Source organism: Oncorhynchus kisutch, linkage group LG23 (assembly GCF_002021735.2).
Source record: "Oncorhynchus kisutch isolate 150728-3 linkage group LG23, Okis_V2, whole genome shotgun sequence".
Taxonomy (NCBI): Eukaryota; Metazoa; Chordata; class Actinopteri; order Salmoniformes; family Salmonidae; genus Oncorhynchus; species Oncorhynchus kisutch.
Window position 1 is genome coordinate 38,202,335 of NC_034196.2, and position 21,332 is coordinate 38,223,666.

A 21,332-nucleotide genomic window follows, 5' to 3' on the forward strand; every position below is an offset into this window, starting at 1 on the left:
GTATATCAAGGTGATGCCAGAAAGCAAAAAAACAACATAAATACCGGTTGCCAAATTGAAGCAATCTAAATTATCTCAAAATCTGAAGAGAGTGGGGACCAACCCTCAAATACATTTGGGTATATATGGAGCTGCTGAAAATGATACCATACCGTTACATTTCATGGCTGTTATTATACCCATCTATGGCCGTTCCTGAGATCATTTGTCTGGTATAACTTTTCTCTTGTTTCCTTTTATTTCAAGAACATCCGTTTCTTTATGACCAAGTTGTGCCTCCTTGGGAAAGGTTTGAATTGTTGCAATAACGTCAGACGGAAGCAATATCCTTTTTTGGTGATATCCTGTTAAGAGTTATTTTGAATGGCTCGTCAGACAATTGAAAAGTGTAGCCTATTTTGAGACCACACAAACTCGAGAGCTGCTTCGTGATGACAGCCCCCGCAGTCTCCACTTGACCGGTGCGGCTCGAGACTATAAATTGGCTCGCAATGGTCATGGGGAGGACATGAACACCTGTATCTGCAAGTAGATTGTAGTTGAGGAAATTTGACTTATCTCGTCAGAGAAGCTTTTCGAAAGCAAGAAGAAAAGTCTAATGTTCAGGAGGACCAGGGACGGAGAGCAGAAATGGAGAGCCCCATAATTGAAGACAGGCAAGTCATATTATCTATGAATTTATGTTGTTTTAATTTGCCTACAAGTTGACAAATTAAAAGGTATGTCTGGTCATTGAATGGCTTAAATTGAATGCACAATCTGGGATATCAATGAATGACATTGACTCTTGAAGAATATAGGCCTATGCCTTATGATCCTATTCGTTGTATAACTGTCATGCCCAGAATAACCAATACTCTATGGTGTTATGGTTATTTGAGTCTTGGTAAACAGATTCCAGAATGTGGTTTTAATTTAACAAAATATAGGAAATTATGCATTTAAATACTGTTATCATACAGTATGGTAATTGTGGTCTTTTTTTTTACATGATTTCTCTTAGATTTATCTGCCGACCTTTTTACAAGGAAAATTATAAAGACATGGAGTTGGATGATTGGTCACCTCCAGATGCTGATCTTACACAGAAGATGGTGACCCAAATTGAACACTATCTTTCCGATGAAAATCTAGCAAAAGATGCATTCCTTTTAAAACATGTGAAAAGAAACAAAATGGGTTATGTGAACATAAAGCTGCTGACATCTTTTAAAAAGGTGAGATACTTTTCTTTTCCCTAATATTCCAACTAATGCAATTGAAAAAAAATATCCTGTTTTAAATATGTTGACTTCAATTTTGTTATAACACATTTTTATATCAAGGCATTGAGATATTAACTTGACATTTACATCCATGTTCTATTAGATGAAGCCTCTGACCAAAGATTGGCGAGTCACAGCCTACGCCCTAAATTACTCATCCAAACTGGAAGTCAACAAGGAGGGCAACAAGGTCCGTCGCAAAGACCCAGTACCAGAGTCCCTCTTGGTTCAGGTGCCCAGCAGACTTCTGTTTATGTGGAACATCTCTGCTGAGCTGACGTCGAGTGGCAATGGTGGTGATGAAGACGTCCCTGCACCCCAGAGGAGCACTATGGAAACGGCCATCACTCTCCTGGAGCCCTTTGGAAGCATCTGCACAGTGAGGGTGTTCCGGCCGGGGAAGGAGCTCCCACAGGAAGTCCAGAGGTTCGCCAACAGGTACCCTGAGCTGTGCTCCCAGGAAAGTGTTCTGGTAGAGTATGAGGACTTGGAAGGCGCCGGCAGAGCCTACCACCAGCTGTCCCAGTCCGAGGACTTTGTGAGAGTCGTCCTGATCGGGATGACATCGAAAAAGAAAGCAGGGCATAAGTTGGGAGGCTGCGTTGAGAACAGAGGTGCCGGTAAAGGTGTATCAATCGCCAACCGCTGCTTGGAGCAGCTCCAGTTCCAAGGGGAAGACTCTTCTGCGTGGAGTTCGTCCGGCGAATCCGAGATGGCCTCTCCGATGCACATGCCTAGGTTCTCCTCAGGCCAGGTATGCAGGAGCCCCTGGGACAGCCCTCGCTCTAGCCCCTACCACAGCCCCAGGGTCCTCCGGGCACCTCTGCCCACCCTTCCGCGGGTCTCTCCGCTCCTGGCCTCCGAGATGTGGAGGAGCCCCGACACCAGCCCGGATCTCAGTCGACGCAACTACGAGAACCCGGCCGATAGCAGCAGTCTCTGGTTCCAGAGGCGTAAACTGGCTGCGGTGCAAACCTCCTCCCTGGATGACAGCAGCAGCAGTAAGCAGGGTCGTCTGGGTATTAAGAGGGTCCTAATGGGGGATTCCCTGCCCCCCGGGGTCATCCGGTTCCCCTACGGGCCAGATGGGACAAGAGGATTTCCCAGCTCCTTCGTAGGAAGAACACTTCAGTACACCCTCAAGACATGACCTCAGACCAATGTTGTTCATGTTGTTATGTTTTAGGAAGTAATCTACTGAATTGTATAGATTTTATTTTATAGTCTCGTATAGACCTGTGTGCAGGAAAAATTGTAACAAGCATCTTGAAGGTGAATTCTAGAAATAACATTTAGGGACGGTATCCTGAAAATGCGTAGTTCTGGACTAAGATGCACTTACAATGGAGTATCTCCATTGAACATGCTATAAGGACTAGGACTTCTGTTATGCTGTTAAATCCTGTGGCTAACATCTCAACATCTACCCACACAGTGACTATATCTTAACTTCCTATCTTTCCTCATTCTATGACTCAGCTGCAGTTATTAATATTCTTAAAAGGCCCAGTGCAGTCAAAAACATTATTGTGTTTTATATATATTTTGACACTATGAGGTTGGAATAATAATGTGGTAATGGCCTGTTAGTGTAAGAGCTGTTTGAAAAAGCCACCGGAAAGTTCTGCCTGTTTTGGTGGGAATTTTGGTGACATCACCAGGCAGTATATTAGTTAATAGACCAATAGAGTTCCAAACCTCTGCAATAACAGCTAGTTTTCCCCTCCCCACTCAGACCACTCCCAGACATTCCTAGCAAAATTCTTGCTTGAAAAATTGCTCTTTGCTTAGAAGCTTTGTTTCTTTTTGACAATGTTTAATTGAAAGCAATCATAGTAAGGTAATTGTTACCCAGAAATGATTTGAAACAGCTGCTGTTTTGACTGAGTGCAGGTCAACATTGCACTGTGCTCTAGTGAAGAAAAGCTATTTGTATAGCCCAGTTATAATATAGCCCGAAAATAAACTTTAGCATGTCGATTTGAATGAGAAACTGCCAATATGAATGTCGCCATGACAACATGGGAAACTGTCTGAGCCCTCTAGTACTGTGTCGAGAGTCCCTGCACCACAGCAAAGGGCTTCTATTCTGATTCAAAAAGCTGACAAAGGGGTTTGACAATGACGAAAATGATGCCTCATAAGAGCTCTTTTGTTGCCAATTTCAGTGTCAATTAAAATGTACGACGAAGTCTATTGAATGGCTGAGGAGTGTTTACATGATTACTGTGAACTCCCCCCCCCCCCCAATCATCATAAATTCACATTAGTATGAAAAGTAGGGGACCAAAAAAAACATAATTTCCCATCCCATATCTGTTACTGGCCAATCAATGACCACCACAGGGCAAAATAACACATCAGCCTGAATCGTGTACACTACCCATTCAGATGTGAAGACAGACAAATCAAAATACAATTGATTACATCATACTGTATTAAAGCAAAGGGTGGACAATGAATGAGTTGAATAATATTTTATGTAAGGAATGTGTTAAAACACAGAAAATGTATTTTTCCGAGATGTCTTGTCCAGAGACGGGGGGGGGGGGCAGCAATGGGTTAGGAAACTGGAACAATTTAGTGCTTTATCTCACAACGCAACATAATCCGAACCCATCTCAACATAAACAAATTAAAAACAGACCATGGGTCCTCTGAAGATGCATGCATTTCTCACAACACTCAAAATCACTGGCATGTGATCAAATTTTCTTTTAAAAAGGGTCAAACAAACAAATTTTATTTAATAAAAGAAAAATCTCAAAACGGATTTGATCTTACTTCTAAGGATTGGTCTTAGTGCACAGATACATGTACATGACAAACACTCAGATCCTGTTCAATCCAACTAGCTCACAAACAAATACTCCCTATAAACATATACATTAGATACCAAGTACTTTAGCTGGCATACTGATTGTGCCATTCCTTTGGAGTGGTGCCACATTTCTTGCCTTACATGCCATATTTTTACTTTACATTTGACATTGTGGACAAACAGAGCATTAGTAAAAAAGCCATACTAAATCTTATGCTTTCCAGGATGCAAATATATGAGGGGTTGGTATCCATTTATGGAGAAAAACATTTTCTGTTGTTGAAATTATCAGTCAGGTGGTATCTGTGGTTACTAACTAGCTGCTCTGTAAGCACATTAATAATGCTAACAAATCCTGATGCAAGCTTTGGTCTTCAACTGATTGATAAAGAAGACAACTTAATTTGTTAGACAAACATGAGGATGAAGGTCTAGTATTACACAGAGTTGTCGTGGACAGTAACTTACAGTGCATTCACCATTTTGTATCTGAGCAGCGTCCACCTGTCACAGTGGATGCCACAGCCTCATGGGACGTCCTCATTGGGACGTGCATAAGTTCAGATACTGGGCAGCCATTTTGGATCAAAAGACCTCCAGGTCGGCAGCATTGTAGACTACGGGTGTGTCCTCAGTGCCCATGGCAGGTTCTGGTTCCGGTTCCTGTTGGCCCTCCTCTTCGGCAACCACCTCGAGAGACTCCAAGGCCTCGTTGGTGTCGCTTGCGAACGTTTCTCTGGAGACGTCGTCGTGTTCCTGCAGGTTCAGTGTGTTGATGGCCTGCTTCATCTTCTTGGCAACCACGTGTCGCCTTCGCTTCTGCGCTGACTTCTTGCCCTTGTACTCCTTCTGGGTTTCGTCGTAAAATATTTCCTATTTAAAAATGAAATGTTTACAGAAATGTGATTATTAAAAATGTAGTGTGTGCATATAGGGAGTACAGAAAAAAAAGATAGGCCAACACTGATTCAGTGGACAGGATTAGAGAAGTGCATAAAAAGCCACTTGATTTTACAGTCTCAAAAGTTTCATACCTTAAGGTGCTCACTAGTGATACTGGGAGTGTTCTTCAGCAAGTTGAGATACACCCCTCCAGGAGTCCGTCGCCTGCTGCCATCCTACAGTGAGGTGAACATATCAAATCATTTCACACAGACTTAACAAATGGTTACAGAACAATCTAGCATAAGGGTACTAATTCAAATATGTTTTAGAAAGGCATGCAGTTACACAAGTGATGATTCATTGCGATGAGAATTGGGACATTATGGATATCATATAACAGGAGTTGTCAATTAACTCAGCTGTATCCATCTCATATAAACTGAAACAAGAACAGATGCATACCATAATGTACACACCACCAGTTTCCTCAAGTGTGGCGGTCTCGCCAAGCAGTTCTATTGCTTTCTTCTTCCCAATGACTCTCACAATTCGCTCAATCAATTCCTTTTTGGGCTCTTGTAGCCTTGAGGGGAGAAAATGGATCCGCAAGTTAGTATGAGGTTATTGTACGACTGTGTGATATTGTTGACACTGTGGAAAGAAGAAAATAATGACATTTTATTTAGCCCGCATGGCAAGACAAATATTTCATATGGCCAAATATAAAATAGCCGAGACATTCCAACCAACCAGCTCACCTGTGGGCTATCTCTTCAATCACCCTGTTGTCTGAGTCTTCCTCTGTGATCTCATACCGACCCTTGATGTCCATCTCAGCCCTGGGGCCCAGCCTCTCTTTGGCCGATCGCTTCCTCTTAAAATGGCCGCCTCCATTCTCTTCGGCGGCCGGCCCGCCACGCTTCATGTACTCGTCCAGCTGAGTGTCCAACATGGCTACCTCGCCCGGCTCCTGTTCCTCCCTCTCCTTCTCCATGAGCTTGCGGGCCAGGACGTAGTTGTAGGTCTCCACCTGCCTGCTGGCCATGCTAATGGCACCATCCACACCAAGGAAATCCAGCTCAGCTTCCACTGCCTGCTGGGTCTGCTCCTGAACCACAGAGCCCCAGATGTTGTTGACTTTGCGGCCACCTGGGTTAGCCTGGGGGGCTCCGAAGTGGGGAGTGGGGACCGGGGCAGGTTGGGGAGCGTTGGAGCACTTCTGCCGCTTCCGCCTCCACACCGCTGCGTCCTCATCCGAGTCTGGTTCGCTATCGCTGGAGTCCGCGGTTCTCATGGTGCTACGGTAGCTTGTGGCTGACGTGGCTGTCTGTGGAAGGGCCCTACTCTGGAAAGACTGGCCACTGAAAACAGGAGCTGCTGCAGGCATCTAGTCGGTAAGAGAAGAGAAGACGGTCAGATCATTTTCAGATTTAATTATACAAGGCCATTTAAAAAGTCTGGTACGCCTGACTTTGAGCGGTTCTGGACTGATTCCCACCTACGTGTGTGTGTGTGTGTGTGTGTGTATACAGGGCGCTCTGCGAATGGCGCAAAATAAATTGTTGTGCACTCCGCGGATGCTCTCTTGGTCCCACTTCACATGCCATTCTCCTCTCTCATCTGACATGCAGTATGTAAAATCTGACACTTCACTTGCATAAGGAGTGACATGTCACATTTTCTGGCCTATCCAGACAAAGGATCGATTTCCTTCGCCTGTGATACTCGCAGCTCCGCTTACAATACTGGATATGAAACAGGAGACCCTAGAGATTGCAGCAAAATCAGTTTAATCTCACTGTGATATTCTCAGATGGATTTAGAGCTCTCAACATGAAAAATACCAAATCATTTTGTAGAATTGACACAAGACCACTTTCCCTTCGTCACAAAGGGATGAATCGGTGCTTAAAGCCAATGGTGTAATGAGTCAGCAGGCATTTGAATGGCGTCTCTGCTTCACTCAGAGGACACTGGGCAGAAAATGCTCTGTTGTAAGTTAAATGAAATGGTGCTAAATTTGTATTTTACAGTTATAAGAAAGGTGAAATATTATAGTAAGTCCTTTCTAAATAGATGTCTAAACTATATTTAGAAAGCATTTCAAACCTTATTCCCCCCACTTTGTGGAATAGGAAAACAATGTATGATTTTTCATATTTGTACTGTGTACTGGAGTCCTGAAAAGTGATTACCTCAGCAATTTATAGCTATTCATACCAGAAAGGTGCGATTTTAATATTTCTGGCTGTATAACTAGGTATTGTTTATGGCCCTCATGATAAATAATTACTTTTGGGTATTTACATTTTTACATAAAATTGTACAGGTTTTAATACCAAAGTAGTAGGCTCCTCTCATTACCGGTAGTTGACATGTAACAGTTAATCTATCGTGGACAGATTCATGTGAAGTGACACTTTTGCAATAATTGTACTTCTAGATAACCGAGATTAGTCATTAGTTTAGACATTGCCTAGTTAAATTAAAAAATGAGTCTTTAGATGAAATGCAGCAGCATAAATTAGCTTGAGTGACCACACCATAGCAACGCAAGCTAGCTAAATGTAGCACACGCTTTCGATGCACTGGGACCACTGAGACTTGCAAAACATATATAGCAATCTTTGTGGACAACTTGCTCCTCTAGCAAACTGTAACTAAAGACTGTTCTTCAATTTGTGCTGTAGCTACGTTGCAAAGCTAGCGTCGTGAACGTAGCTAGCTAGCTTTAGCTAAGGTTTGCTTCCATTCCCACGTTTGCAGAATCAGACAATCCATATTGTTAATGTTTAAGAACGTCTAATTTAATTATTTTCTTACCTGGGGTTTAACGTCAACTGTTGTTCCCATTTCTGAATCAGAGTTCGATCCAGAAATCTCTCCATCCTCCAAATCATCCATTGTATCTCTGTTAACACCCGCCATTTCTCCAGTCTTACTCGGAAGTAAATAAAAGTACCAACATCTACGTCACAACTTTTTTCCTCTTGATAAATTATATTTAAATTGTTATAGTTTGTGATTCAAAAGCAAGACATGAACAATACCCGTGTAAATATAGATTGTAGGTATTTATATTTATTTAACTACAGTTTGCTGGTATGTTACTATACAAATGAAAATTGAAAAATAGTTAGCAGAGAACGGTTTCGATCCGTCGACCTCTGGGTTATGGGCCCAGCACGCTTCAGGTCAAATGTTATTTGTCACATGCGCAGAATACAACAGGTGTAGACCTTACAGTGAAATACTTACTTACAAGCCCGTAACCAACAATGCAGTTTTAAGGAAAAAATAAGATAAGATAAGAATAACAAATGATTAAAGAGCAACAGTAAATAACAATAGCGGGGCTATATACCAGGGGTACCGGTACAGTGTGCGGGGACACCATGTCGAGGTAATTGAGGTAATATGTACATGTAGGTAGAGTTATTAAAGTCACTATGCATAGATAATAACTGAGAGTAGCAGCAGCGTTCCATTGAGGGGGCAATGCAAATAGTCTGGGTAGCCATTTGATTAGCTGTTCAGGAGTCTTACGGCTTGGGGGTAGAAGCTATTTAGGAGCCTCTTGGACCTAGACTTGGCGCTCCGGTACCGCTTGCCATGCGGGAGCAGAGAGAACAGTCTATGACTAGGGCTGCTGGAGTCTTTGACCATTTTTACAGCCTTCCTTTGACACCGCCCCTGGGGCCAAGCTTCCTGGATGGCAGGAAGCTTGGCCCCAGTGATGTACTGGGCCGTATGCACTACCCCCTGTAGTGCCTTGCGGTTGGAGGCCGAGCAGTTGCCATACCAGGCAGAGATGCAACCCGTCAGGATGTTTTCGATGGTGGAGCTGTTAAACCTTTTGAGCATCTGAGGACCCATGACAAATATTTTCAGTCTCCTGTGGGGGAATAGGTTTTGTCGTGCCCTCTTCACGACTGTCTTGGTGTGCTTGGACAATGTTAATTTGTTGGTGATGTGGACGCCAAGGAACTTGAAGCTCTCAACCTGCTCCACTACAGCCCTGTCGATGAGAATGGGGGCATGCTTGGTCCTCCTTCTCCTGTAGTCCACAATCATCTCCTTTGTCTTGATCACGTTGAGGGAGAGGTTGTTGTCCTTGCACCACACGGTCAGGTCTCTGACCTCCTCTCTATAGGCTGCCTCATCGTTGTCGGTGATCAGGCCTACCACTGTTGTGTCATCAGCTAATTTTATGATGGTGTTGGAGTCGTGCCTGGCCGTGCAGTCATGAGTGAACAAGGAGTACAGGAAGGGACTGAGCACACACCCCTGAGCGGCCCCCGTGTTGAGGATCAGAGTGGCGGATGTGTTGTTACCTACCCTTACCACCTGGGGGCGGTCCATCAGAAAGTCCAGAATCCAGTTGCAGAGGCAGGTGCTTAGTCCCAGGGTCTTTAGCTTAGTGATGAGCTTTGAGGGCACTATGGTGTTGAACGCTGAGCTGTAGTCAGTTAATAGCATTCTCACATAGGTGTTCCTTTTGTCCAGGTGTGAAAGGTCAGTGTGGAGTGCAATAGAGATTGCACCATCTGTGGATCTGTTGGTGCGATATGCAAATTAGGGTGGGTCTAGGGTATCTGGGAGGATGGTGTTGATGTGGGCCATGACCAGCCTTTCAAAGCATTTCATGGCTACAGACGTGAGTGCTACAGGTCGGTAGTCATTTAGGCAGGTTACCTTATTGTTCTTGGGCACAGGGACTATGGTGGTCTGCTTGAAACATGTTGGTATTACAGACTCAGACAGGGAGAGGTTGAAAATGTCAGTGAAGACACTTGCCCGTTGGTCAGCGCATGCTCGGAGTACACGTCCTGGTAATCCGTCTTGCCCTGCTGCCTTGTGAATGTTGACCTGTTTAAAGGTTTTTCTCAGATCGGCTGCGGAGATCGTGATCACACAGTCGTCCGGAACAGCTAATGCTCTCATACATGTTTCAGTGTTACTTGCCTCGAAGCGAGTATGGAAGTTATTTAGCTCGTTTGGTAGGCTCATGTCACTGGGCAGCTCTTGGCTGTGCTTCCCTTTGTAGTCTGTAATAGTTTGCAGGCCCTGCCACATCCGACGAGCGTTGGAGCCGGTGTAGTACTATTCGATCTTAGTCCTGTATTGATGCTTTGCCTGTTTGATGGTTCGTCGGAGGGCATAGCGGGATTTTTTATAGAGTCTAACATTGTATCAATTTACAGTCCCACTGTAACAAAGTGCTTATATCCTTCAGTAAACTTTTTTGAAGGTATCCCCTTTCTCTAATCACCATCACTATTATTATTATTAGTAGTAGTATTTTTTATTTTATTTTTACTGTTATTGTTGATGTCATTATCGGACTTCGATAGTGTCTTTGTCATTCATGCTAATAAAGCTTAAATTAATCTGAATCTCCCATCACAGAGCATCAATACAGTTATGATGTTTACAATAAATCAAACTGAACTGTTTAGTTGACATTTTATTTCTACTGTCATCATTAGTTACTTTGTCACTAACTTCAGAGAAACAGATTTGAATGTATTCAGATGAGATTGTTTCAGTAAATTAAATTCCAATTTATTCCAGATTAATTCAAGAATTCATGGTGCATGCATTTTCACAGTACTAGCTAAATATTTACCATCTATATGCCAAAAGCCTGGGCCTCTGATAGAGACTGTAGAAGTGTCATCAACGCATGCTTCAGTATTCCCCCTTCTCTCTATGAGCATTTGTGTGCCCAGGCCCCATAGGCGTGTCAAAAGGATCCCACTCTGGTAACCAATGTAGCTGACCGATGTAGAGAGAGACAAGTGCCTCAGCAAAATGCAATCTAAAGCATGTGTGGTCAAAAGATGAGAACTACCATCTTTGGCAAAAGCCTGGGCTCCAGACAGGGACAATAGAATTCTCCCCACTGCATGTTACAACAGTAAAATAATATGTTTTTCACCTCGTCAAACTGATTATATATTTAATGTAGTCTTTGAGATGCTCAAACAAGCATGTGTGTATCTGTAGTTGGTGTTCTTCAAATGTAAAATGCACTAGACTGTGCAAGACAGAATCCACAAAGAAAAGAGAACAGGCAAATGCATATGTGGTCCTAATGTCTAAAGAGGGATGGCAGGGCTAGTTCAAATTGCAGTAGGATAATTCTCCTCACAGTTTAGTGAATCAGCCCATGCCTGGTGAATAGCACTTGGTTGATCTCAGGGAGTGGGACACAGGAGAGCTGAATAGATCATGTGAGACAAAAATGAGAGACATGAATGAATAAAATAAATCATCACAGAAAAGGAATGTAGTTTGTGAGCTAGAAAATAAACATCCTGAGTCTGAGGCAGGGTGCTCTGCAATCATCCTACTCCAACTATTGGCAGGGATAATATGGCATTTCTAGTTTGTTAGTATGAATGAAATGAGTGGGTCCTGCATTGATGACTGTATTAGATTTACACTACTTGTCCTATCAATTGTTGCAGTGTTAAATTATTACTTGGAATAAACTGATAGCTAAAATGCTCCTTGTCCTGGTATGGTGAGATAACTTGGTATGGTGATACGAGCGATTATTTCAAAGACCGCTACCGTAAACCACGCCCCTGTGGGCAGATCTAGGCATGTTGCACTGGGACGTGAAGAAAATTATCTTATTTTACAATTGGTCCGCCGTGGTTCTATGTAGCCTAGTTATGCTAATATATTTGAGACGAGTGTATTGCAGGTAAATTCATCTTTGATTTAATAAGTCAAATATCTTTGAGTAGTAAGCAGGGAAACAACAACGATTCCCAGACAGTTCGCAACAGAACATACCAGAGGGGACCATTGTTTTCTAGGCTACCTAAATTATTGGGATCAGTGTTTGCAGTGGTGTAAAGTACTTAAGTAAAAATACTTTAAAGTACTATTTAAGTAGTTTTGGGGGGGTATCTGTACTTTACTATTTATATTTTTTATACTTTTACTTTTACTTCACTACATTCCTAAAGAAAATGTACTTCTTACTCCATACATTTTCCCTGGCACCCAAAAGTAGTCATTACATTTTGAATGCTTAGCATGACAGGAAAATGGTCAAATTCACGCACTTATCATAAGAATATCCCTGGTCATCCCTACTGCCTGGTCATCCCTACTGCCTGGCGGACTCACTAAACACACGTGCTTAGTTTGTAAATCAAATCAAATTCAAATAAAATGTATTTTATATAGCCCTTCGTACATCAGCTGATATCTCAAAGTGCTGTACAGAAACCCAGCCTAAAACCCCAAACAGGTGATGAAGCACGTTGGCTAGGAAAAACTCCCTAGAAAGGCCCAAACCTAGGACGATACCAGGCAATTTTTTTAACCTTTACTTACCTAGACAAGTCAGTTAAGAACAAATTCTTATTTTCTATGACAGCCTAGGAACAGTGGTTTAACTGCCTGTTCAGGGGCAGAACAACAGATTTGTACCCTGTCAGCTCAGGGATTTGAACTTGCAACCTTCCGGTTACTAGTCCAATGCTCTAACCACTAGGCTACCCTGCTGCCCTTTGAGGGGTGGCCAGTCTTCTTCTGGCTGTGCCGGGTGGAGATTATAACAGCACATGGCCAAGATGTTCATAAATGACCAGCATGGTCAAGTAATAGGTCTGGGACAGGTTCTCATTTACAACTGCGACAAGTTCTCATTTACAACTGCGACCTGTCCAAGATAAAGCAAAACAGTGAGACAAAAACAACACAGAGTTACACATAAACAAACGTACAGTCAATAACACAATAGAAAGATCTATGTGCAGTGTGTGCAAATGTAGAAGAGTAGGGTGGTAAGGCAATAAATAGGCCATAGAGGTGAAATAATTACAATTTAGCATTAACACTGGAGTGATAGATGTGCAGATGATGTGCAAGTAGAGATACTGGGGTGCAAAAGAGCAAGAGGAGGATAAATAACAATATGGGGATGAGGTAGTAGGGTGGGCTATTTACAGATTGGCTGTGTGCAGGTACAGTGGTTGGTAAGCTGCTCTGACAGGTGATGCTTAAAGTTAGTGAGAGAGATATGAGTCACGGCCATTAGACCCGGCACAGCCAGAAGAGGACTGGCCACCCCACATAGCCTGGTTCCTCTCTAGGTTTCTTCCTAGGTATTGGCCTTTCTAGGGAGTTTTTCCTAGCCACCGTGCTTCTCCACCTGCATTGCTTGCTGTTTGGGGTTTTAGGCCGGGTTTCTGTACAGCACTTTGAGATATCAGCTGATGTACGAAGGGCTATATAAATAAATTTGATTTGATTTGATTTAGACATGGGAATATGTTTAGAATTGCAAGACAATTTGCTTCAAAAGGTCAACATTTTCTTTGCAACCCATGACAAAATATGTAGAATTGCAGCATATAAGCTAAATTCTCTCCACCAAGAAGGGGGGTGTGAACAGTTTGTGTCATGAATAGGGAGGGAGGGGGGGTCCTTGCAGTCTAGAGTCCTAGGGACAACCTTCCCCCCCATTGAAGTTTAAATGTAAAATGGTTAAGGTAAGGGGGGTGGTGGAAAAAGTACCCAATTGTCATACTTTATTCAAATTAAAGTATAGATACCTTAATAGAAAACTTACTCAACTGAAAGTGAAAGTCACCCAGTAAAATAATACTTGAGTAAAAGTCTAAAAGTATTTGGATTTAAATATACTTAAGTATCAAAAGTAAATGTAATTGCTAAAATATACTTAAGTATTAAAAGTACAAGTATGAATCATTTAAAATGTCTTGTACTAAGCAAACCAGATGCACATATTTTCTTGTTTGTTATTTATTCACGGATAGCTAGGGGCATGCTCCAACACTCAGACATAATTTACAAATGAAGCATTTGTGTTTAGTGAGTCAGTCAAATCAGAGGCAGTAGGGATGACCTCTTGATAAGTGCGTGAATTGGACCATTTTCCTGTCCTGCTAAGCATTCAAAATGTCATGACTACTTTTGGGTGTCAGGGAAAATGTATAGTGTGAAAATGTCATTATTTTCTTTAGGAATGTAGTGAAGTAAAACTAAACGTTGTCAAAAATATAAATAGTAAAGTGAAGTACAGATACCCTCAAAAACGTAGTACTTTGAAGTATGTTTTACTTAAGTACTTTACACTACTGGGTTAGGGTAAGATAAGAGGTTTAGAGTAGGAACCCCCCAAGGATCCCGGATAGTACTAACAGATTATGTCTGAAGGAGGTGCCGCGCGTGGACCAATCACTGGCGAATGTCACGAGGCCCAAGTGGAACTGGTGGAGCACGCCGTTTATTGCACCGGATATCCAACCATGCAGCGCTGCTTCACATTAACCATTGTACGGCACTGGGCCCTTCGAAAGAAACTTTTCACTATCAGCTACCAACAATCAGCAGCCATGTCTACACTTCTGATAAACCAGCCCAAATATGCCTGGTTGAAAGAATTAGGCCTGAGTGAGGATAATGACGGTGTTTACAACGGGAACTGGGGAGGCAAAGGAGAGGTAAAACATGCAAGGGGATTAGCTAGCTACACGTTATGTGGGTCCTGAATTCTAAATATAAATCTAGACATTATCGGCAAGCTAACTAGGCCACATAGTGGACTTTGCTTAGTACGTTAAGCTAAAAGCCCAAGTTTGACAATTGAGACAGATCAAAATGTTACGCAAGCTTGTCTGAATAGTTTGTTGCTTTGACTTTTGAGTTTCTTAATTCATTGACACATTTGATAGGTTATACAATGTAGCGTTAGTAATCAAATTCAACCAATTTCAGTAGCTATGTTTCAGCGAATATGTCTCCACTGTACTTGGTTAGCATAGCAAACTAAGTTAGCTAGGTAGCTGGTTTACTTTGCTACCTAGACACGTCGTCGAGTTTCTTGAGACTACAGGAACCTACTTTACGTGGTCTAGTTGGCTAGCGTAACGTTACCTAGCTAGCACATGGTCTCTACAGGTAACAAAAAGCCGTGCGACAGATTTACAGCTGTCAAACTATTACATGACAATTACAGACATACAGTACTTAACGAGGCAGTTATGAAGTCACTGTAAATGTAAACTGAACTTCCTACAGTTTTTTCTTTTGTCGTTTATATATTTTTTTGCGCACTGCACATGTCTTACCCTACAGTGACACCTATCGGCCAGATATGATACCTATCGGCCAGATATGATAGAAGGTTGAATTTGATTCAATTGTACTGAAAACTTAGTAATTTACTCTCACTAACCCCCAATGCAATTGTCAGGCAGTATCATGGTATAACCCATCGACACCATTCCCTTTTACTGTATTCTTTATAGACTAACGTATAAAGAGTAAGCTACATAATGTCAAGTATAAGTAGTGGACAGTGTGTGTTGAAAAGTGCACTGCTATCTCAGTGGCTTCAGATAGCAATGAAGTATCCAATTCAAAGGCTGTGAACTGTATACAGTAATAATTTCCCTGCTCCTGTGGTGGGGTGTTCTAATCAGTGTTCTTTCTTCAAGGTCATCACCTCATATTGCCCTGCCAACAATGAGCCCATCGCCAGAGTACGCCAGGTAATGTCAATAAGGTCTCACAGTTCTATCAGAGTATACCACTGTCACCATTTCTAAAAATTTAAACCACTGCTACCATTTTGCAATTTAACATAGAAATTGTGTATGGCCCCAATTGTGGTTTTCTGTTCAATTCTGCTCACCCAAATGTCAACATGGTTTGTTTAAAATGGCCGACCATCTCATTTTCCAAAAGCTTCTGAATGGCCTTGTCTTCAAGGCGTCAGTTGTTCGAGCCAAACCAGGTTTATATTCATAATGCTTCCCTAAAGATCAAAAGTCCAATATTAATCATCTGACCTGGATTCAAAGTTACTTTATATACTTTATTTTTTTTAAGTCTCTCTTAAAGGAGCCTTACTGACCCCAATGCAAAATGTTAATGTAGTGAAGTTACTGGATACTGTTTCCTTTGTTCAGGCAACCATGGCAGAATATGAAGAAACTGTGCAGAAATCGAGGGATGCCTGGAAGGTGTGGGCAGATGTAAGTATGGTGGCTTAACCAAGAATGTGTCTTCATTGCATTTCATTTCACCTTTTGAACACGCCAACACTAAAAATATAATTTTCTCGTCAAATCTAGATTCCGGCCCCGAAAAGAGGAGAGATTGTGCGTCAGATTGGTGACGCACTGAGGAAAAAGATCAAAGTCCTGGGCAGTTTGGTAAGACCTATCACAAATGTGACTGCTGTAGTCTTGGCTGCAATCACACAGTAAAAGGGCAACATAACTATGATGATGAGATTCATAGCAGCTCCGTAGACTTTGACACTACCATGCTAGAGCATGTCTCTTTGGTGTTTCAGGGGAGAGGACAGAGCCATGCTAATAAGGGATGCAGTACTCAAAATGGAACAGTGCTCAAAAGGGAAACTGTTTTCTGTTTGTAGGTGTCCCTGGAGATGGGAAAGATCTATGTTGAGGGAGTCGGCGAGGTGCAGGAATACGTTGACGTCTGTGACTACGCTGTTGGCTTGTCTCGCATGATCGGCGGTCCAGTTCTCCCCTCTGAAAGTAAGTCTGCAGTTAACAATCCATTAAATATTGTCTTGTTTACCGAAGGGTGGTTGTTGGTTTAAGAAAAGTGTGCAGGCTTTTTGTGCCATTTCTGCTCGAACACACCTGATCCTGCTCATCAGTTGCTCACCACAAACTTGTGAACAGGGCCACATATCTAGCATCTGTCCCTGTAGTCTTATTCATTATAATCTAAAAAGGCTAAACTGACCCTAGATCTGCACTCTGAGATGCTTTGTGGATACGGGCCCACGGGCGGCAGGGTAGCCTAGTGGTTAGAGCGTTGGACCAGTAACCGGAAGGTTGCAAGTTCAAACCCCCGAGCTGACAAGATACAATTCTGTTGTTCTGCCCCTGAACAGGCAGTTAACCCACTGTTCCTAGGCCGCCATTGAAAATAAGAATTTGTTCTTAACTGACTTGCCTAGTTAAATAAAGGTACTTTTTTTTCAAGACTGGAGGACAAGCCTGCACACCCAATACTTTTCCAGGACCGTAGTTGGATGTTAGAGAATCTTGGGATAGGAAATGGTGGTGTTAAATACAATTTTGTCAATTTAAAGTAATGTGATGTCTCTTTAGGACCGGGCCACGCGCTGATCGAGATGTGGAACCCTGTCGGTCTGGTGGGCATCATCACAGCCTTCAACTTCCCTGTGGCCGTCTACGGCTGGAACAACGCCATCGCACTCATCTGTGGCAACGTCTGCCTCTGGTGAGCGCCTATAGGTTCACACTGTTAACTGTTCTACATCATTGAAATTATAGTGTGTATCAGTCTTTCTCTGCCAGTTTCATTTTAGTGATGTCTTTTAATGTTGACACCATGTCGCAAATAATTTCTGCAAGGGGACAAAGTCTAAGCTATAAGGACGCAAACCTGTTTGAAGGGAATCAGGTTCACATTATGGCAATGTACACAGCACCTATTCCAGTTCTGAAATGTTTGTTGATTTTCCTCTAGGAAAGGAGCTCCCACCACCCCTCTAACCAGTGTAGCTGTAACCAAGTAGGTGTTTTGGGGTATTTTATCAGAGATTGAAGAGTTAATGCAAATTCTCTTATTTTAGTTACTGTCACGTTGAAGACCGAATGTAGACTACATTTGCTCATACTCCAAAATAGACGAGGCTCAATTAGACCACCAAACCAGTTTTCAGCAACACACATGTGTAGGATTTAGTTGGATTGTGCTCATTTGTGTCCGTGCGTGTTCCAACAGAATCGTGGCTGAGGTGTTGGAGCAAAACAACCTGCCAGGTGCCATCTGCTCCATGACATGCGGTGGCGCTGACATCGGGTGAGTCCCCTCCCCTAGTGACGGTCTTCTGTCCTTTCTCCTGGTACACTACTCCCTAGAAATACAAAATTATTTTATTGGATGTAGGCAAGAGGGAGTGTCCAACATATTTCTTACACTAGTCTTTCCCTTTCGACCCCACAGCACAGCAATGTCGAAGGACGAGCGCGTCGACCTGGTCTCATTCACTGGCAGCACCCACGTGGGCAAGATGGTGGCCATGTTGGTGCAGGAGAGGTTTGGTGAGTCGGCACCTTTTCCACCTCTCAACCAAACTTGACCACATTTGGGACGCATTGCTTTATTTATTTTTTAAAGGTGACTTAATAGTGTTAATTTTGTACAGGTCGTAATTTGCTGGAGCTTGGCGGGAACAACGCCATCATAGGTAAGGGCGTGAAGACACTAGCTTGTTGATTATTGTCATGATACTGCGACGTTATACATGCATGAGCAGACATATTATGAATTGCCTCAGAGTAGCTAGCACGGAATGGTATGATAATTACGACTGAGAATAATAGCCTGTCCATTTAATTTCTCAGGAAGTGTGTATATACGGTTATGTTTCTCAGTTGACAGTATGTGTGTCTTCAGTGTTTGAGGATGCTGATCTGAACCTTGTGGTGCCTTCTGCTGTCTTTGCTTCTGTGGGAACTGCTGGACAGCGCTGCACCACCACCAGGAGGCTGGTAAGTTGACGGCAACATATAGACCACTATGCTCATATCTGACCAATGAAACGCACACATGCAGCAGTCACTCTCTGAACTACAATCCAAGGCCCAGTTTAAATTATTTTACACTCTCTTTCTCCTTAAAGTTACTGATGACTTTGTTTTAGATGCTGCACGGAAGCATCCATGACGTAGTGGTGGAGAGGGTAGCCAAAGCCTACAAACAAGTCCGCATTGGAGACCCCTGGGACCGTAAGTGCTTCTGTAAAAATGGATCAGCAAATTCTGTTCAACTTCCATACTAAGGTGGCTGAACATGTGACCACAATACAAGTGTGAATAGCATGGTGCATGTTTTTAATATAGACACCCCCCTTTTTCCCCCTACAGCGAGCACTATGTACGGCCCGCTCCACACCAAGCAGGCTGTGGACCAGTACCTGGCAGCCATCGAACAGGCCAAGCAACAGGGTGGCACTGTAGTGTGTGGAGGAAAGGTACTGTGCTCCTGCTGTGTACATAGAGCACCTCTGTGTGCTGTGGGCTGTTATGTAGTCTAGTCTGTTATGTAGTCTTTATTTCAAGGAGAAAAACCTGTTTAAATAAAAGTCATGTTTATATGCCATTATAAGAGGACACCTTAAGTTGAAAAATGACACTTGCACTACACAATCCTTTACTCTTTTAGCTCTAGCACAAATGATCAATGGATCAATTTGGAACCCAGTAGAAACCGTTATCTGCTAATGTACGCAATAGCTGTCAAATAAAACCTGAAAAGTGGGAATATCAGAGTTTGTTTTGGTTGCCAGGTGATGGATCGTCCTGGAAACTACGTGGAGCCCACCATCATCACGGGGCTGGCTCACGATGCGCCCATCGTTCACACAGAGACCTTCGTCCCCATCCTCTACGTCCTCAAGTTCCAGGTAGGGCATCCATTACCTTCTGTCTCAGGAGCCTGGTTAAAGGAGACGTAACACTGCTCTTAGTCTGGTTCAACCAGGTAAGCTGTACCCAGTGCAATGTTGAGAAGGTGGCTACTGGCTCATTTTGATTCTTGGTTATTCGGGGGGGAATCAAATCCCTGCTAACTCTTATGTTGTCCACTCAGACTGAGGAGGAGGCGTTTGCCTGGAACAATGAGGTCAAGCAGGGCCTCTCCAGCAGCATCTTCACCAAGGACATGGGCCGAGTCTTCCGCTGGCTGGGGTAAGAGCTGGGTGTTGTGTATGAAGAAGTCCTTCTGAGGTGACGTGGTTCCTGAATGTTAGTGGGATTTGTGTTGTGGCTGACGACTGGGTCTTAGCTTGAAAACAGGTTTGATCCACTTGATGGACAACAAGAATACGGTCTCAGGTGGACCACAGTACACAACGCTGTGTGTACAGTGCAATATAGCATCTAGTCTAAGTGGTGTAGTAGACATTGGAAAGTAGAGGTAGGCCTATTCATTGGAAAGATGCTTTCTTCCTCTAGACCTAAAGGATCGGACTGCGGCATCGTGAACGTCAACATTCCTACCAGCGGAGCTGAGATTGGAGGAGCCTTCGGTACGTTGGATTGCTGTCCTTCTGTCTGTAGGCTTCCCTGTTTGCATTAGGCTAACTGCTGACGTGTGTGTTTGTTTCCAGGTGGGGAGAAACACACAGGAGGTGGACGGGAGTCAGGCAGCGACTCTTGGAAGCAGTACATGAGAAGGTCCACATGGTGAGTGAATAAAATAAATGCTCTCTGCCAGATCACACCCCACAGGAATATTTCGGTTTGTTCCACATCTCATCTTTATGGCAGACCCTCTCACAGTTGGAACACTGCCATGTAAATTCTTTAACGCATAAGCCCCAAACTCACCGCACTATAAACCATGGTTTTACCTGGGTCTCCCGTCAGTATATTTGGGTTATCATACTCCTTTTATAAAGGGTTGGAACGACTACAGACTATGTAATTGAGCATTGAGGGGGGGGGGGGAGATACTTGATTGACACAGTTGTCCTATTCTAACTGTTCTTCTCCCCCTTCAGCACTATCAACTACAGCAAGGATCTTCCTCTAGCTCAAGGAATCAAATTTGAGTGAAGAGGGCACACAAGGAACCCGGACCCAGTCAACCTTGATGAATCTACAAGGGAAACTAAAACACTAACTAACCATTTGGACTTTGCATAGTTTATTCTCCAAAATGCTAAACTTCTGTCCTAGCAACTTTTACAATCAGAAGAATAATTGGACTTGGCCAAGTGGGGCAACCGGGTGCATTTTGGGTTGGTCATGGTGATGGAATGCGGTTCAAGTATATATATTTTTTTGTGACTTTAGGGGTTGGTTGGAAATGGAAAATTAATACTCCCATTTTTCTATTGTAAAGATGTTATATTTGGCTGAAGCGGTCATAGAACGAACCACCCTAGTTGTGTGCAATTTGTTTGTGGCACTTAACTGTAGTACTTAACTCTGCTTTCTAATACTGTACCAGGTGCTTTGTACAAATAAATCATGCCTTTGTTTTGGGAAGATGTTTATTTATTTTATCAGATTTTTATTGCAGACAGCAAAACAATTTGACAAGCACTATATTGGTGTGTGGCACATGTGTGCAAATGTTGAATCACCATCACTTCCCATTTCACATAATTCATTAAGGGGTGTAAAGGTGCATGTAGCCTAATATGGTCCATTTGTTACATAATGCAAAACAAACGACATGCCGGCCAACAAGTGTTAGTACTGTACAGTGTGTACTCGCCATATATTGGCTCCACTAGGGGCACCATTGAGCCTGAAATAAAGGTTTATCCAACTCCTCTTCTTGATGTTCTG

General features: G+C 42.9%; 3 protein-coding genes across 3 annotated transcripts; 2 read left to right on the plus strand and 1 right to left on the minus strand.

Moving 5' to 3' along the window:
- Nucleotides 1–1,009: 1,009 nt before the first annotated feature.
- Nucleotides 1,010–3,723, plus strand: LOC109867873 (la-related protein 6). Its single transcript, XM_020457175.2, has 2 exons — nt 1,010–1,217; nt 1,369–3,723. Exons 1-2 carry the CDS (start codon nt 1,044–1,046, stop codon nt 2,413–2,415), a joined length of 1,221 nt encoding a protein of 406 aa, XP_020312764.1. The 5' UTR covers nt 1,010–1,043; the 3' UTR covers nt 2,416–3,723.
- Nucleotides 3,304–7,928, minus strand: phax (phosphorylated adaptor for RNA export). Its single transcript, XM_020458050.2, has 5 exons — nt 7,795–7,928; nt 5,730–6,358; nt 5,434–5,554; nt 5,121–5,204; nt 3,304–4,959 (listed from the first exon to the last, which is right to left on the minus strand). Exons 1-5 carry the CDS (start codon nt 7,897–7,899, stop codon nt 4,672–4,674), a joined length of 1,227 nt encoding a protein of 408 aa, XP_020313639.1. The 5' UTR covers nt 7,900–7,928; the 3' UTR covers nt 3,304–4,671.
- A 6,217-nt stretch (nt 7,929–14,145) lies between these two features.
- On the plus strand, nt 14,146–21,316 carry aldh7a1 (aldehyde dehydrogenase 7 family, member A1). The gene is made up of 18 exons (XM_020457993.2): nt 14,146–14,462; nt 15,459–15,512; nt 15,933–15,998; nt 16,098–16,178; nt 16,406–16,529; nt 17,115–17,247; nt 17,497–17,541; nt 17,755–17,832; nt 17,977–18,074; nt 18,179–18,220; nt 18,430–18,524; nt 18,677–18,761; nt 18,900–19,006; nt 19,322–19,438; nt 19,624–19,721; nt 19,989–20,062; nt 20,144–20,219; nt 20,537–21,316. The coding sequence occupies exons 1-18, from the start codon at nt 14,166–14,168 to the stop codon at nt 20,589–20,591; spliced, it is 1,725 nt and encodes a 574-aa protein (XP_020313582.2). The 5' UTR covers nt 14,146–14,165; the 3' UTR covers nt 20,592–21,316.
- The last annotated feature ends 16 nt before the right edge of the window (nt 21,317–21,332 follow it).

Coding starts and splice junctions, on each gene's coding strand:
- phax (XM_020458050.2), bottom strand. CDS start 7,899: ATGGCGGGTGTTAACAGAGATACAATGGATGATTTGGAGGATGGAGAG. Junction 6,359..7,794: donor CAGTTGACGTTAAACCCCAG/GTAAGAAAATAA, acceptor CTTACCGACTAG/ATGCCTGCAGCAGCTCCTGT. Junction 4,960..5,120: donor TCACTAGTGAGCACCTTAAG/GTATGAAACTTT, acceptor ATTTTTAAATAG/GAAATATTTTACGACGAAAC.
- LOC109867873 (XM_020457175.2), top strand. CDS start 1,044: ATGGAGTTGGATGATTGGTCACCTCCAGATGCTGATCTTACACAGAAG. Junction 1,218..1,368: donor TGCTGACATCTTTTAAAAAG/GTGAGATACTTT, acceptor ATGTTCTATTAG/ATGAAGCCTCTGACCAAAGA.
- aldh7a1 (XM_020457993.2), top strand. CDS start 14,166: ATGTCTGAAGGAGGTGCCGCGCGTGGACCAATCACTGGCGAATGTCAC. Junction 16,179..16,405: donor TCAAAGTCCTGGGCAGTTTG/GTAAGACCTATC, acceptor TTCTGTTTGTAG/GTGTCCCTGGAGATGGGAAA. Junction 19,439..19,623: donor TCTACGTCCTCAAGTTCCAG/GTAGGGCATCCA, acceptor TTGTCCACTCAG/ACTGAGGAGGAGGCGTTTGC.